Source organism: Ochlerotatus camptorhynchus, unplaced genomic scaffold (genome assembly GCF_037179485.1).
Source record: "Ochlerotatus camptorhynchus isolate MF236.1 unplaced genomic scaffold, CSIRO-AGI_Acam_v1.1 ptg000087l, whole genome shotgun sequence".
NCBI lineage: Eukaryota > Metazoa > Arthropoda > Insecta > Diptera > Culicidae > Ochlerotatus > Ochlerotatus camptorhynchus.
The window spans coordinates 658,778-672,713 of NW_027040577.1; the positions used below are offsets into that span (position 1 = coordinate 658,778).

The 13,936-nt window shown below is 41.7% G+C and overlaps 1 protein-coding gene across 1 annotated transcript in view; it reads right to left on the reverse strand.

Moving 5' to 3' along the window:
- Nucleotides 1–13,936, reverse strand: part of Ptp99A (Protein tyrosine phosphatase 99A) — a 482,762-nt gene that overhangs the window by 182,184 nt on the left and 286,642 nt on the right. The window contains exon 6 of the mRNA XM_065218483.1: nucleotides 4,253–4,434. Within this exon, the coding sequence (XP_065074555.1) occupies nucleotides 4,253–4,434 (182 nt within the window). The remainder of the gene's footprint in view (nucleotides 1–4,252; nucleotides 4,435–13,936) is intronic.

The window sequence follows — 13,936 nt, forward strand, 5'->3', positions numbered from 1 at the left end:
CCGCCCTCTATAGGTCTGGCGATGAGTCCGAGGAAAATCCCAGAATGGCGTTTATTTCCTCATCAGGGAATCCCTCGAATTTCGTTGGGTAAAGGTCATCGCTGCTGCTATCGTCTGATGTTGTTACATCGCTCGCTTCGTACACAGATTCAACCATTGTAGTGGCGTTGTAGGTGGCGTTTTGAAATTGTTTTCTGTTATTTGCCAGCTCTTTCCAGAAATTCAGGTAATGGCTCGATCTCTTGATATCCTGTTCCTGTTTTCCAGGTGTAATACGGCGATCAACTCTTTTCTTCCCTGTGATTTATGATCGTTGTCTTCTTCAAAACTTTATCGTCTTGATCTAAAAAAAAAAAGAAAATCGCCACTCGATCAAGCCAAATTCAATGGTAGTGGTGTATGATGTCGCATTCCAATAGTGTTGAACCAAATGAATAATAAAAAAAAACCTTTTCATTCTTGCAGCCATTAGACTGAATTATTTAGAAAAAAAAATTTACACAATTACACATAATTATTTAATTTTGGTTTGTAGTTGAATTCCAACAAATTTTTGGTCCGCTACATCACAACTGGCATCACTAGTGTGCATCTTTCAAAATATAAAGATACAGACAAGCCTGGTACCTGGTGGCAGTTGAAGAATCCTCAAGGTTATGCCAATGCCCAGGGAGGTTGTCAGTTGTGCTGTTATCATACCTGAATCTGGTGTGCTGAAGTTATTTTCTCCTGATCGGGTATGCTATGCTTTTGGAGTATTAGTGATCCACCATACACAGACAAATGTTTGAATTTTACTGGTGATGGCAAACATTCATGCAGGTAAACTTCCTTTTCACGTAAACTAGCAACTTGCAGGAAATGTTGCTTACAAATATGGATTGCATACAATATTTGAAATATTTCATGAAATGTCTCATAAATTTACCCGATCTATAATGTAAACTTGTATAATATATGATGCTCCTTTAATGTACATCATAGTAACAGAAATTTACACTACTTTTTTTTAACTGTGTAGAAAAGCACCACGTATTAGGTGGTATTAATGGTTCGAAATGAGGTACAAATAGATTGGAGATAGTTGAAAAAAAGTCTGAGAAGGTCGATTCTTCAGTGTTCCCTCGGCTCTCGACAGAAGCAGGCCACTTTTGATGTGTGTCACACGATCATCTGTTTACTCGACAGCAACCATTGTGTGGTCCTCCTCATTGTTCTTCATGAGCAGTTCGTTCGGTCGATGCGTCGTCGACTTTGGAAAGCAACCGTTTCGTGATGAGTGTGTGTGTGCTGACCACGTTTTGCGTCCATTTCTGAAATGGAAGCTGTAAACCCATTGCTGCTCAGTGGGAAAAGGGATCAAAAGGGTCGGAAGAGGAACAACGATACACCACTCTCGCTCATCAAACGGCTATCATGAAGAACTCACAACGTTAAGGAAGTATCCATAAATAGGGCAGCGGGATTAGCTATGGCATATAACTGTATCATGATTTTTATGCTCAAAAGCCGCAGTGTAAAAACATTCATGAAATAACCGCAAAGGGAGGGAGGCATGGAGACTTCTTTCGAGTCCGGAAGAACGAAGCAAACACAAAAGGTAGTGAAATCATCAAACAGTATGAAAAGTCACCAAGAAATACGCTTACATTATGCTATATTCAAAGGTTTTGGTGTATACAGAAAAATTGATAGATTGTATAGCTTAATTCTAGATTTTTGACGTCACATACTGCTACTTGCGGTTTGTTTTGGTGGTGGGGGCGATTATGGCTAATGCGTGGCGATCGGGCAACGGTAGGGCGACCGGTGCGGGGCAGCTGTGATGCGACCGGTGCGGGGGAGCACCGATGGTGGTGCTGCCCGAGTAGCACACTTTCATCAAAATAAGTTACAGCAACTTGTTTATGACTGAAATAAGTCGTATATAAGTTTCTACGATTGATTTATGACAAGCGTGCTACTAGGGTGGTGCTTGGTAGCGGTGGTGTAACCGGTGAGGGGTCAGCGATGGTGATGCTGGTGCGAGGCAGCGGTAGTGCGACCGGTGCGATGGTGATTCGGGTGTATCGGCACCGCACACCGGGAGTACGTGAGAACCACGTACCTGTTTCAGCGGATTCACTCACAGGACATGCAATTTCCACCGGGTCATGCAGGTGATCAATCCGAACGTGCAGTGATCGATGTGTATATGGCCGATGGGGGTGGATTTCGTTCGACAGTAGGTGATGGTGAGGTCGACTGAGCGGTTGGGACCGAACGGCGATGGTTTCCCGTCAACTCAAGCAATCAATGCCTCTGCTGATATCCTCCAAACGGGTTTAACTTCTATACAGCCTGAAGGGGATGAAAGTATGCCAGATCCAACGTGGTTCTTCCTCAAAATGGCCGCGCCTACGGTCCGTCCTTCGACCGTCAGGGGAAACGATGGCCGTTGTATCCGAATAAAGCTGTCGAAACAAAAGAAAAAGGCCCTTTTGTGGACCTAATCGCCGCTAATTAGTTGCGCACTACACATGTCAATTTTGCCCTGCCCAGAATCACCCAATAAACCGCAAGTTTACAAGCATCGTATATACATAAAGATTTTTCACAATGTAATAATACAATTTACAATAAATTACCTTTTCTTACAGACAACAATGTTCCGTGCCAATGAACATTCAAAGTAGGTGACAATAGTTCACACTACCCTAGTTGGAGAACAAAGGGAGCACCATTAATTTCACCGCATTTCCCTGACTAACAATACTAACCACTTTTAGCTTTAGCGTACTAGTTTTAACTTTAGTGTTGTCAGTACTATCTTTACTAACACGCTTTACACGCACTCGATCCTATAATTGGAAAACCAAACACAATGATTAATAATTTCACTACCGTTTCGCCCTTTCGGCGAACCTACGAGAAAATCTAGCACGGTGCGCACTGAGACTATTCCCGAGTGCGGTCAAGACTGCAATGAATTTTACACCTGCTAATACCACAGACAGACATACAAATTAGGGGCTGTCCATAAACTACGTAGACAGGTTGGGGGGGGGGGTTGACAATTATTCACGGCCCATACAAATTTTAATTTTTTTGTATGTACAATTGTCTACGTAGGGGGGGGGGGGAGGTCAATAATCCCAAAATACTGTCTACGTAGTTTATGAACAGGCCCTTAGTACCGTTGTACTTCTTTAATCTAGTACCTCAAAACGTACAATTTGTGGTACTAGCTTAAAGTAGTACAACAGTGAACTATGTATGTCTGTACAATGTATAACAAGCCAATAAAGATCGACAAAACCATGTCCTACGAACAAACCCAAATTTCGCCGTATTTACTTTTTTTAATTTATCTGCATTGCCTCTCCCCTCACCCCGTCCACAGACAACCTATTCGGCTGAGAGTCTATGACAGCAAATTCGATAAGAGTGAGTGGTGCCGTGGGAGACTGGAAAGGTACGGGAAAGTGAGCAGTTGCAGAGGATTAGGATTTTGGTCGCACTTCTCAAGTAAACTGTTATACACTTGTCTTGCAAGCCATATTTTTGGAACCATCGGTTACAAAGCGCTCGGCCCGCCGTTGGCGATACTGCCATACAATGGAACCATTGGAAGCGGCTCCCGTTGTGATGGAGGATGAATATTGGATAGCGGAAGATAAAGTGTTTATTGTGTTGTACTTTTTGACTATAGTTTTAAGATGTATTCCCAAGTAGCATTGCAAGCTTTATAGAGGTTTTATAGCATTCTACAAGTCTGAATCGTGGTCTACAGAACCCTCATAAAACCAAAATTGTTACTTGGGTTGTATAGTGAACAAGAATCCTCGGGTCTGTAAAGTAAATTCAATTGAACCTTATCAAATAAATTAATTATAAACAAGGTCGATTCTTTAAAAAAAAAATTGTATCGTGGTCTCCACCAGATCTCGAAGTTTCATGCATTATTGGGTGTTTGTTCGGTATACAAGTTTAACACTTTGATGATTTAATGATGCCCGATTAAGCCCCAATTTTGCAGACGGTCTTTTTTCGAGGCAATACACATTTTGCACATGGTCTGTTTGGAAAATTCAAGTGTCACATTGATACATTCATTGGCACCTAAATATGCATGAAACATATTCTGATGGGAATCTGCTTTGTAAAAAATATCCATTTAATGCCATTTTTAGTCTAGACAACTGTATTAAGCGTTACACAACTTTTTGGTGATTAATCCAAGCCCACAATTGACAAACTCCTCATAACTCACCTTCTCGCAGAGTCACGAAGTAATACGACTCCCTGGACGGTAAGCTGTGACCATGCTCGTTGACGGCGATCACCCGGAAGCTGTAGACGGTGAATGGAACTAGTCCTGTGACCTGGAAAGAGGCCTGATTGCTATTGGTGTAAATTGGTTCCATCTGATCCCAGTCACCGTTTTCGCCGACCCTGCAAGAAAAGGGGAAAAACAGACCATAAGCAGAACGTACCAACTAACCTACAAAATGTCATGAAATTTTCCGTCGAAGGAACAAAAAAAAAACACTCGTTATATGAGAGCAAGATAAAATGTGGCGCTGCTGCCATTTTGAGGTGAGTGCATTTTGCTTGGTTGTGGAATACGTTTCTTTAAAATTTATGCGCGCAAATGTTTCCACCCTCGCAACACCCTCCGCGAGTGAGTGAGTGAGTGAGTGAACCTAGCTCGGCAAGAAAGCCATTCTGGGGTAGTCAACGCGAAAGCTACAACTGTCAAGTGTGCACGTTAGGATGTATGTATGTTCCCGTGCAAAGCCAAGCAAGTGGAAAAGAAATATTATTTCACTCTCGGGGCTTTCCACCAGCTTCAGTTTTTAAGACATAGGTACAAGCTTTAGCCGCCCTTGTTGGTCGGGTGGCTTGGCGTCGCTTTGGGCCCTGGGTTGGTTATGCATGCAGTATGCTTCCGAATAAGGGTAGCTGAATCGGAAAGTAGAGGGTTGAAACTTTATGCTGTATGTTTAGCTTAGTGTAGTAGTGCTTTGCTTTCTTTTTCTCTTTTCCGTTTTTTTTTTTGTTCCAAGCCGACACTGTTCGTTGTTGAAAGTCATCTTAAAAGCTTCCTCCCGCACTTGCCGTTGCATTCGTGCAGTGTGCACCAACCAAATGCCAAATGGGGGAGCTGCGTTCTGGTTTCTGGGGAATTCAGGCGGTGCCGGTGGCCCCATTTGTTGCCAGCCAGTATGCAACCGAAATCAGCAGCATAAATTTTACTCGCAAGAATAAATAAAAACACCTATACACACCATTGATATGGACATGGTACGCCATGAATGGATTGTACGCTACAAGACAGGGAAAAACATATAAATAAGACGTACGGACGGGAAGTCACGCTGAGAGATTGAAAAATTAGCGGTGGCTGTAAATTTATCGTGATTCTCTGGTGAAATGGTAATCCCAGAGACATTAAGATCATTCGTTCTGCAACATAATTGAATCTTTGCTGAAGATAAAATGTAAATTTTGTGTTTAACGTTAAATAAAGCATGCATCATTTCAAACTCTGATGTACAGCTTTTGTTTTATAGCAACGCCCTTAGTGATCGATTCGGGAATGTTTCGACAGCAGTTTTTAAGTGCTGAAAATTTCGTCACGATTCACGTGGTTAAAAAAAAATTGAGCCAAAATTTCCCAAATTGATCGAAAATCAGACAGGGTCAGCTATAAGAATCGTGAAAGCATTCAAATTGGCGATAACAAGAAAATGTCCCCGGCATTGGGGTTGAACGAAGACTGCCCAACCTCCAGCGTCATGTATTCGTAGTACAAATTCATGAATCGAGTTTGCGGATTTCGGTCGAGCAGCTTCTCAAAGTTCTCTATTACCAATGGATTCATAACTTCGCAACGGATGAGAAACCGGAAAGACAGCACAGCGAAACGATCTGTTAAGGGGAGTACACCCGCGAGTACCTCGAGACTCATCATATGCGTCGAGCTGCAGCTGTTGCAGCTTCAAAATGTGTTTGTTTGCCACCGATTGAAAATAAAAGCTACCGTACTCTAAAACAAGTAGAATGGTTGTTCGGTACAACCTTATCAAGTCTTCCAGACGGGCTCCCCAAATTGATTATTTGCTGGTATTTTTGACTCAAACACGCAATATGTTTTTTCCATGTGCATTTGGAATCGAACCAGACACCTCTAAATACTTAAAAGACATGCTATGAGTGACTGTTTTACCCATTAGTTGAAGCTGTATTTATGCTGGGTAATGCTTCCTAGAAAAATCACAACCATCTCAGATTTCTCTGGAGAGAATTCGATACCCAGCTTCATAGCCCAAGAAGACAAATTGTCCAAGGTATCTTGCAGGTCAGGTGCTTTTGATCCTTTAACGGAAACCACGCCGTCATCTGCAAGCTGCCTTAGCGAGCAATCGTCAATGTCCTTTACACTAAAAATATAAAAAAGGGGGCTTAAACATGAGCCCTGGGGGAGGCCCATGTAACTGATTCGTGAAGTTGTCGAGTTTCCACGAGAAAAGCTCATATATTTCTCTGACAAAAAATTGCTCAAAAAGTTGTTGAGAATTGGTGAAAGCCCACTATCGTGGAATTTAAACGAAAGGGCATCGATACAAACAGATTCAAAAACCCCCTTAATATCCATAAATACTGAGCCCATTTGCTATTTCTGAGCATAGGCCACCCAAGTAACATTTTAAGTTTTATGAAATACTACAAAGCAACTATAAAACAACATTCATAACCCTGGTTAAGGCTATTTTGTCATTAATACATCCACCAAAACCTCATTAAGACCAGAATATGTCTAGTTGGCCCACCCTGGAGAGCGTTCTGAAGGGTATATTCTCGAAGCTCTTCAAGATTGATTTACTGCAAAAGGTTATATGACGAACGCATTGAGAACCATTTGAAAGCTACAACAAAAGCTATTTAGCAACAATAAAAACCCTTTCCGAGCCATTTCCCTTAGCCGCTTGCTAAATCCACTAGAAAATCATCAATCAAGAAAGAAAAGGATTTATGAATCTGATCTTATCAAAATAATTAAAATAGAAACTGATGGTATAAAAATCTTGTTGAATATCCAAATGTATTGCAATAGTTCTTATTAAGGTGAAAGTTAATGCTTTTCCGTTGATACTGAATCCACACCCGTTCAAACCACCCCCAAATTCAAAATGCACCAATACCAACAAGCATTGCATGGGAAGTATTGAAATTTTTAACATATTCGTAAACACAATATTATTGTATAGTTATAATATTTCTACTACTGAAATGACAACATCAATTCCAAGATTCCAAGTTCAGGGTAGTCCTACCAATGCTCAGGGAAGTCTTGCCGTAGTTTAGGAAATGCCTGCCGAACTTCAGCGAAGTCCTTATGAAGTTCAGGGAAGCCCTGTCGAAAGTTCTGCTGAAGTTCAGGAAAGTCCTTCCAAAGTTCAGGGAAGTCTTGCTGAAGTTCAGGGAAGTTCTGCGGAAATTCAGAGAAGTTCTGTTGAAGTTCAGGGAAGTTCTGCCGATGTTCAGGGAAGTTTTTCCGAACTATAGGGAAGTCCTACCAATGTTCAGAGAACTCCTGCCGAAGTTCAGAGAAGTTCTACTGAAGTTCAGGGAAGTCCTGTTGAAGTTCAGGGAAGTCCTGTTGAAGTTCAGAGAAGTTCTGCTGAAGTTCAGGGAAGTTCAGGGAAGTTCTGCCGAAGTTCAGGGAAGTTCTGCCGATGTTCAGGGAAGTTTTTCCGAACTATTGGGAAGTCCTACCAATGTTCAAAGAACTCCTGCCGAAGTTCAGAGAAGTTCTACTGAAGTTCAGGGAAGTCCTGTTGAAGTTCAGGGAAGTCCTGCCGAACTTAAGAGAAGTTCTGCTGAAGTTCAGGGAAGTTCTGCCGAAGTTCAGGGAAGTTCTGCCGAAGTTCAGGGAAAGGCTGCTGAAGTTCAGGGAAGTCCTTTCATTTCAATTCTCGGAAATCAGGAAAGTCCTGTAGAAGTTCAGGGAACTCATGCCGAAGTTCAGAGAAGGCCTGCCGAACCTCAGGAAATTCCTGCCGTAGTTCAGAGAATGTCTGTCAAAGTTCAAGGAACTCCTGCTGAAGTTCAACGAAGTCCTGCCGAAGTTTAGAGAAGTTCTGCTAAAGTTCAGGGAAGTTATGCCGAAGTTCAGGGAAGTTATGCCGAAGTTCGTGAAATTATCTAATTATCTGCAAACACAAACGTACGTGACAAATTGTACAAACAAGCGTACAGGTAGTCGAATCTTCCCAATCGCAAAGTAATCCGATAGCACCAATCCGGCAAAGGCCACACGAAACGAGTCTGACAGTGAGTAGGTTTTTTTCGTCCCGACGGAAGACACTGAATGCATCTGAATGCAATCCACAATTTTAATTTTCGGAAGGGAAGGGTTATTGAAAGGCTGGAAAATTACTGGGATAATGCGTGCTACCGGTACTTCGCGTACTTGAAGATTATAAAATAGACCCGTCACGCAAGTGAAAGTGGTCCTTAGCCTCTTGCCCAGTAACTCCTATCCCTTTCTCCCCGCGGCGCCGGCTGGGATACGAGTAACCTTAGGGAAGATCGGGTAACCAACTCCGATGGGCACTTTGGTCGTATGCTGACCGGGAAGGGGAAGCTGCATCCTTTTCGGAGGATGTGGCTTACAAAACCCGAGTGTCTGTTCACCATGTTAGGGGTGGCTCAAACAGCGTCTGACTGGCATCCAGCGGCTGAATACGAAATGCTTCTCCCCGAAAGCTATACCCAAGATGGCAGTCCCATCACGGCGGATAGGAGACTTTAGGCCAAATACCTACTGTTTCCGAAACCTTCAAATTGTTACAGAAACCTATAGTGAAAGATTACGAACTGATCTTATGGCAACGACTTTTAGCGCTAAACAACGGACAAGAATTGAAACATGGAATGTACTGACGCTAGCCCAACAGTGACTCGCCAGTGAGGCCCGCCGTATGAAACTAGAAATCCTGGGACTTAGTGAAGTCCGCTGGTCGAGCTTTGGAGAACAGAAGCTGCTTTCGGGACAGGTACTTTTATATTCTGGTATGCGATGTGAAAACGCTCCGCGACATCGTGGAGTTGGCTTTCTGCTTAGCGCCCAAGCACAGGCTGCGATCATCAAGTGGAAACCTATCAATGAGAGAATAATCGTTGCCAGATTCAGAACGCGGGTCCGAAACCTTACCATAATCCAATGTTATGCGCCAACCGATGCTGCCGAATTGCAGGACAAAGAGAACTTTTACAGTCAACTGAATGCTGTCGTGGATAAGACTCCAAGAGGTGATGTTAAGATCTACACAGGCGACTTCAATGCGAAGATCGACTCCGACAACTCGGACTATGAGCGCATTATGGGACGCCATGGTCTTGGAGATATGAGCGAGAACGGCGAGCTGCTTGCAGAGATTTGTGGCAACAACGACATGGTGATCGGGGGTTCGCTCTTCCCCCATCGCCCAGTGCATAAAGTCACATGGGTCTCCCGTGATGGATATACAGAGAACCAAATCGACCACATCTGCATCAGCCAAAAATGGAGACGGAGCCTTCTTGATGTTCGGAATAAACGCAGCGCTGACAGCGCGTCTGACCATCATCTCCTGGTCGGTGAGATCCGCCTACGCATTGCGCGGGTTCAACGGCGGGAAGAGAGACTTGGGCGGCGATTCAACACCCGCCGACTGGAAGACCCAGCAGTGAAGGGATCGTTCGTCGAAGAGCTCGATGTTCGCGCAGCTAATATTCCGGAAGGTGGCAGCGTAGAAGAACAGTGAACGAGCATCAAGAATGCCTTTATTGAAACAAGCGTGAACAACCTGGGTGAGCTGCGCACTTAGAGGAAGGGTGGATCACCGATGAAACCTGGAGGAAGATCGAGGAGCGGAGAGAAGCGAAAGCCGCGATAGAGCGAGCGAGGACCCGAGGACGCCTCCTCTATGCTTTTTCACGACGCTTGAGAGGGGCAAGGATGAACCCAAGGATGCCTGTGAAAGACGCGACTGGACAGTTGCTCATCGACCCCACTTACCAGTTGAAACGCTGGATTGAGCGCGTTGAACAACTTCTCGAAGTTTCAACGGTTAACCAACCATCAACATCTCGGCCTGATCCACCAAGGGTAAGGCGCGTTACCCGCGTCAACACTGAAGCTCCATCATTGCAGGAGATAGAAGCAGCCATCCGAAGTATGAAGTCCAAGAAAGCCCCGTGGGTCGATCGCATATCAGCAGAGATGCTCAAAGCTGACCCCATGCTATCCTCACAAATGTTGCATCAACTATTCGTCAATATCTGGGACACCGCGACTTTTCCGGCTGACTGGATGCAGGGCGTCTTGGTAAAAGTCCCCAAGAACTGTATGCGACAACTGGCGAGGCATCATGTTAGTGTGTATTTTTCTCTAAGTTTTGTGAAAAGTTATCCTCAATCGGATAAAGGAGAAGATCGACGCGACTCTCCGACGACAGCAGGCAGGATGCTGGAAGATCCTGTGTGGACCATATTGTCACGCTCCACATAATCTTGTAGTAGGTCAATGAGTTCCAAGAGTCCCTGTACTTGGTATTCATTGACTACGAAAAAGCTTTTGACCGACTAAACCACGAAAACTTGTGGGGTGCTCTGAGACGCAAGGGAGTCCCTGATGAGATAGTCAACCTCATCAAAGCGCAGTACGGGGCTTTCTTTTTTTTTTTTTTTTTTTTTTTTAACTCTTTATTTGTTCCAAATTCAAAATAAATTACATTTCATTTTAACCTAGGTGCTCCAGTTACTGCAGTAACGTACCAGCCTTAATTGTTATGATATATATCTAAGTGTTTTTACATTGTTCATGTCTTGGCAATTCAGTATTTTAAACAGGTTTTTTAACCTGCATGTCAGTATAACAATTGATATCTTAAAACTAAAAACTAAAACTAAATCTTATCTAAGTATAAAGGGAATTAATCGTTGCAATTGAGGATTGCAACGATTTTTGCCTGAAATTATTAATTATTTTGTTGGACATTTGTGCTAAAGTCTCAACATTCGAAATTCTATGTACTTCGGTTGTACTGTACCAGGGAGGCAACTTCAAAATCATTTTCAGAATTTTGTTCTGAATCCTTTGAAGTGCTTTTTTCCTGGTAGTGCAGCAACTAGACCATATTGGTACAGCGTAAAGCATGGCCGGTCTAAAAACTTGTTTAAATATTAGAAGTTTATTCGTCAGGCAAAGTTTGGATTTCCTGTTTATAAGAGGATACAAACATTTAATATATTTGTTACATTTGGCTTGAATGCCCTCAATGTGATCTTTAAAAGTTAATTTTTGGTCAAGTATTAATCCAAGATATTTCACTTGGTTTGACCAGGAAATTGGAGCTCCGTTCATAGTGACTATGTGACTACTACTAGGTTTCAAAAACGAAGCTCTAGGCTTATGTGGAAATATTATAAGTTGAGTTTTGGAAGCGTTGGGAGAAATCTTCCATTTTTGTAAATAAGAAGAGAAAATATCTAAACTTTTCTGAAGTCTGCTGCAAATAACACGAAGACTTCTTCCTTTAGCGGAAATGCCTGTGTCATCAGCGAACAAAGATTTGTGGCAACCCTGAGGCAAATCAGGGAGGTCCGAAGTGAAAATGTTATACAATATAGGCCCAAGAATGCTACCCTGAGGAACTCCTGCCCTAACAGGTAGTCGATTAGATTTGGAATTTTGATAATTTACTTGAAGAGTTCTGTCAGTTAAATAATTTTGAACTAATTTCATAATATAAAGTGGAAAATTAAACTTTTTCAATTTAGCAATCAAACCTTCATGCCAAACACTGTCGAATGCTTTTTCTATGTCTAGAAGAGCAACTCCAGTTGAGTGGCCTTCAGATTTGTTTGAACGAATTAAATTGTTAACTCTTAAGAGTTGATGAGTAGTTGAATGCCCATGGCGAAATCCAAACTGCTCATCTGCAAAAATTGAGTTCGTATTGATGTGAAGCATCATTCTATTCAAAATTACCTTTTCAAAAAGTTTACTTATTGAAGAAAGCAAACTTATTGGACGGTAGCTAGAAGCTTCAGCTGGATTTTTATCCGGCTTCAAAATTGGAACAACTTTTGCATTTTTCCATTTATCAGGAAAGTATGCCAAATGGAAACATCTGTTAAATAATTTTACCAAGAAAGACAAGGTACTCTCTGGGAGTTTTTTGATGAGGATATAGAAAATTCCATCATCACCTGGAGCTTTCATATTTTGAAAATTTTTAGTTATAGACCTTACTTCGTTCAAATCAGTCCCCCAGGAATCATCAAAAATATTTTCCCGAGAGAAAATATTCAGAAAATCTCGAGCAACCTGATTCTCAATAGGACTAGTAAGACCCAAACTGAAATCATGGGAACTCTCGAATTGCTTAGCAAGTTTCTGAGCTTTTTCCAAATTTGTGATCAAAATTTTACCACCTTCTTTAAGCGCTGGAATAGGCTTTTGAGGTTTTTTCAAAATTTTTGTGAGTTTCCAAAAGGGTTTGGAACTCGGGTCTAATTTAGAAATATTATTTTCAAAAGTTTTGTTCCTCAGGGCAGAGAATCGCTTTTTAATTTGTTTTTGCAAATCCCGCCAGATAACTTTCATGGCAGGATCGCGTGTTCTTTGATATTGTCTCCTACGGACATTTTTAAGACGGATCAAGAGCTGAAGATCATCGTCTATTATAATTGAATCGAATTTAACCTCGCATTTTGGTACTGAGGCAGCTCTTGCTTCAACCATAGAAGTAGTCAGAGATTCAAGAGCATAATTAATTTCATCTTTGGTTTGCAAAGGAATGTTTGGATCGAAGTTATATTCCATAAATGTTCGATACTGCTCCCAATCAGCTCTATGGTAATTGAAAGTAGAGCTGTTGGGATTACAAATTATTTCTTGGGATATTTCAAAAGTTACTGGAAGGTGATCAGAACCGAAGTCAGCATGGGTAACCAATTGGCTACAAAGTTGACATGAATCAGTTAAGACCAAATCAATAGTGGAGGGATTTCTTGCAGAAGAAAAGCATGTTGGGCTGTTTGGATATTGAATAGTGTAATAACCTGCAGAACAATCATCAAACAGAATATTACCATTGGAATTGCTTTGAGCATTATTCCATGAGCGGTGTTTTGCATTAAAATCACCAATAATGAAGAATTTAGACCTATGACGGGTAAGTTTCTGGAGGTCACCCTTGAGAAAATTCTTTTGCTGGCCTACGCATTGGAATGGCAAATAAGCAGCTATAAACGTAAGTTGTCCAAATTTTGTTTCAACAGAAACCCCCAATGTTTCAAAAACTTTGGTTTCAAATGAAGAAAGAATTTTATGTTTGATTCGTCTATGAATAATGATGGCAACGCCACCACAGGGTCCATCAAGACGATCATTTCTATAAATCAAGTAATTTGCGTCCTTCTTAACCTTATGGGCAGGTTTAAGGAACGTTTCAGTTATAACGGCAATATGCACGTTATGAACTCTTAAAAAGTTAAATAGCTCGTCTTCATTATCTTTAAGAGATCGAGCATTCCAATTTACAATATTTAATGCTTTAAAATCCATTACTGAATTTTAAAGTCATGACAATATTATTTGCAAATTTTACTCCAGTTTGAATAGCATCAAACATGGAGTTAGATTTAAGCATATCAGAAATCATGTCAATTAATGAATTCTGTAAAAATTCCATTTTGGGGGCAGTAATGCTTCCTAAGTCAAAATTGTCAAAATTTCCATTAGAACGTTGGTTAGTATTTTGATTTCTACCCGCTGCAATAGCAGCATAGGTAGCTCCATTAACTCGCTGAACATTGTTAGCAGCGAGGGGAGTAGGTACAGATGAAACATTTGAAGCAGGGGAGATATTTGTACCTACGGGTACGAATGTAGAATTTG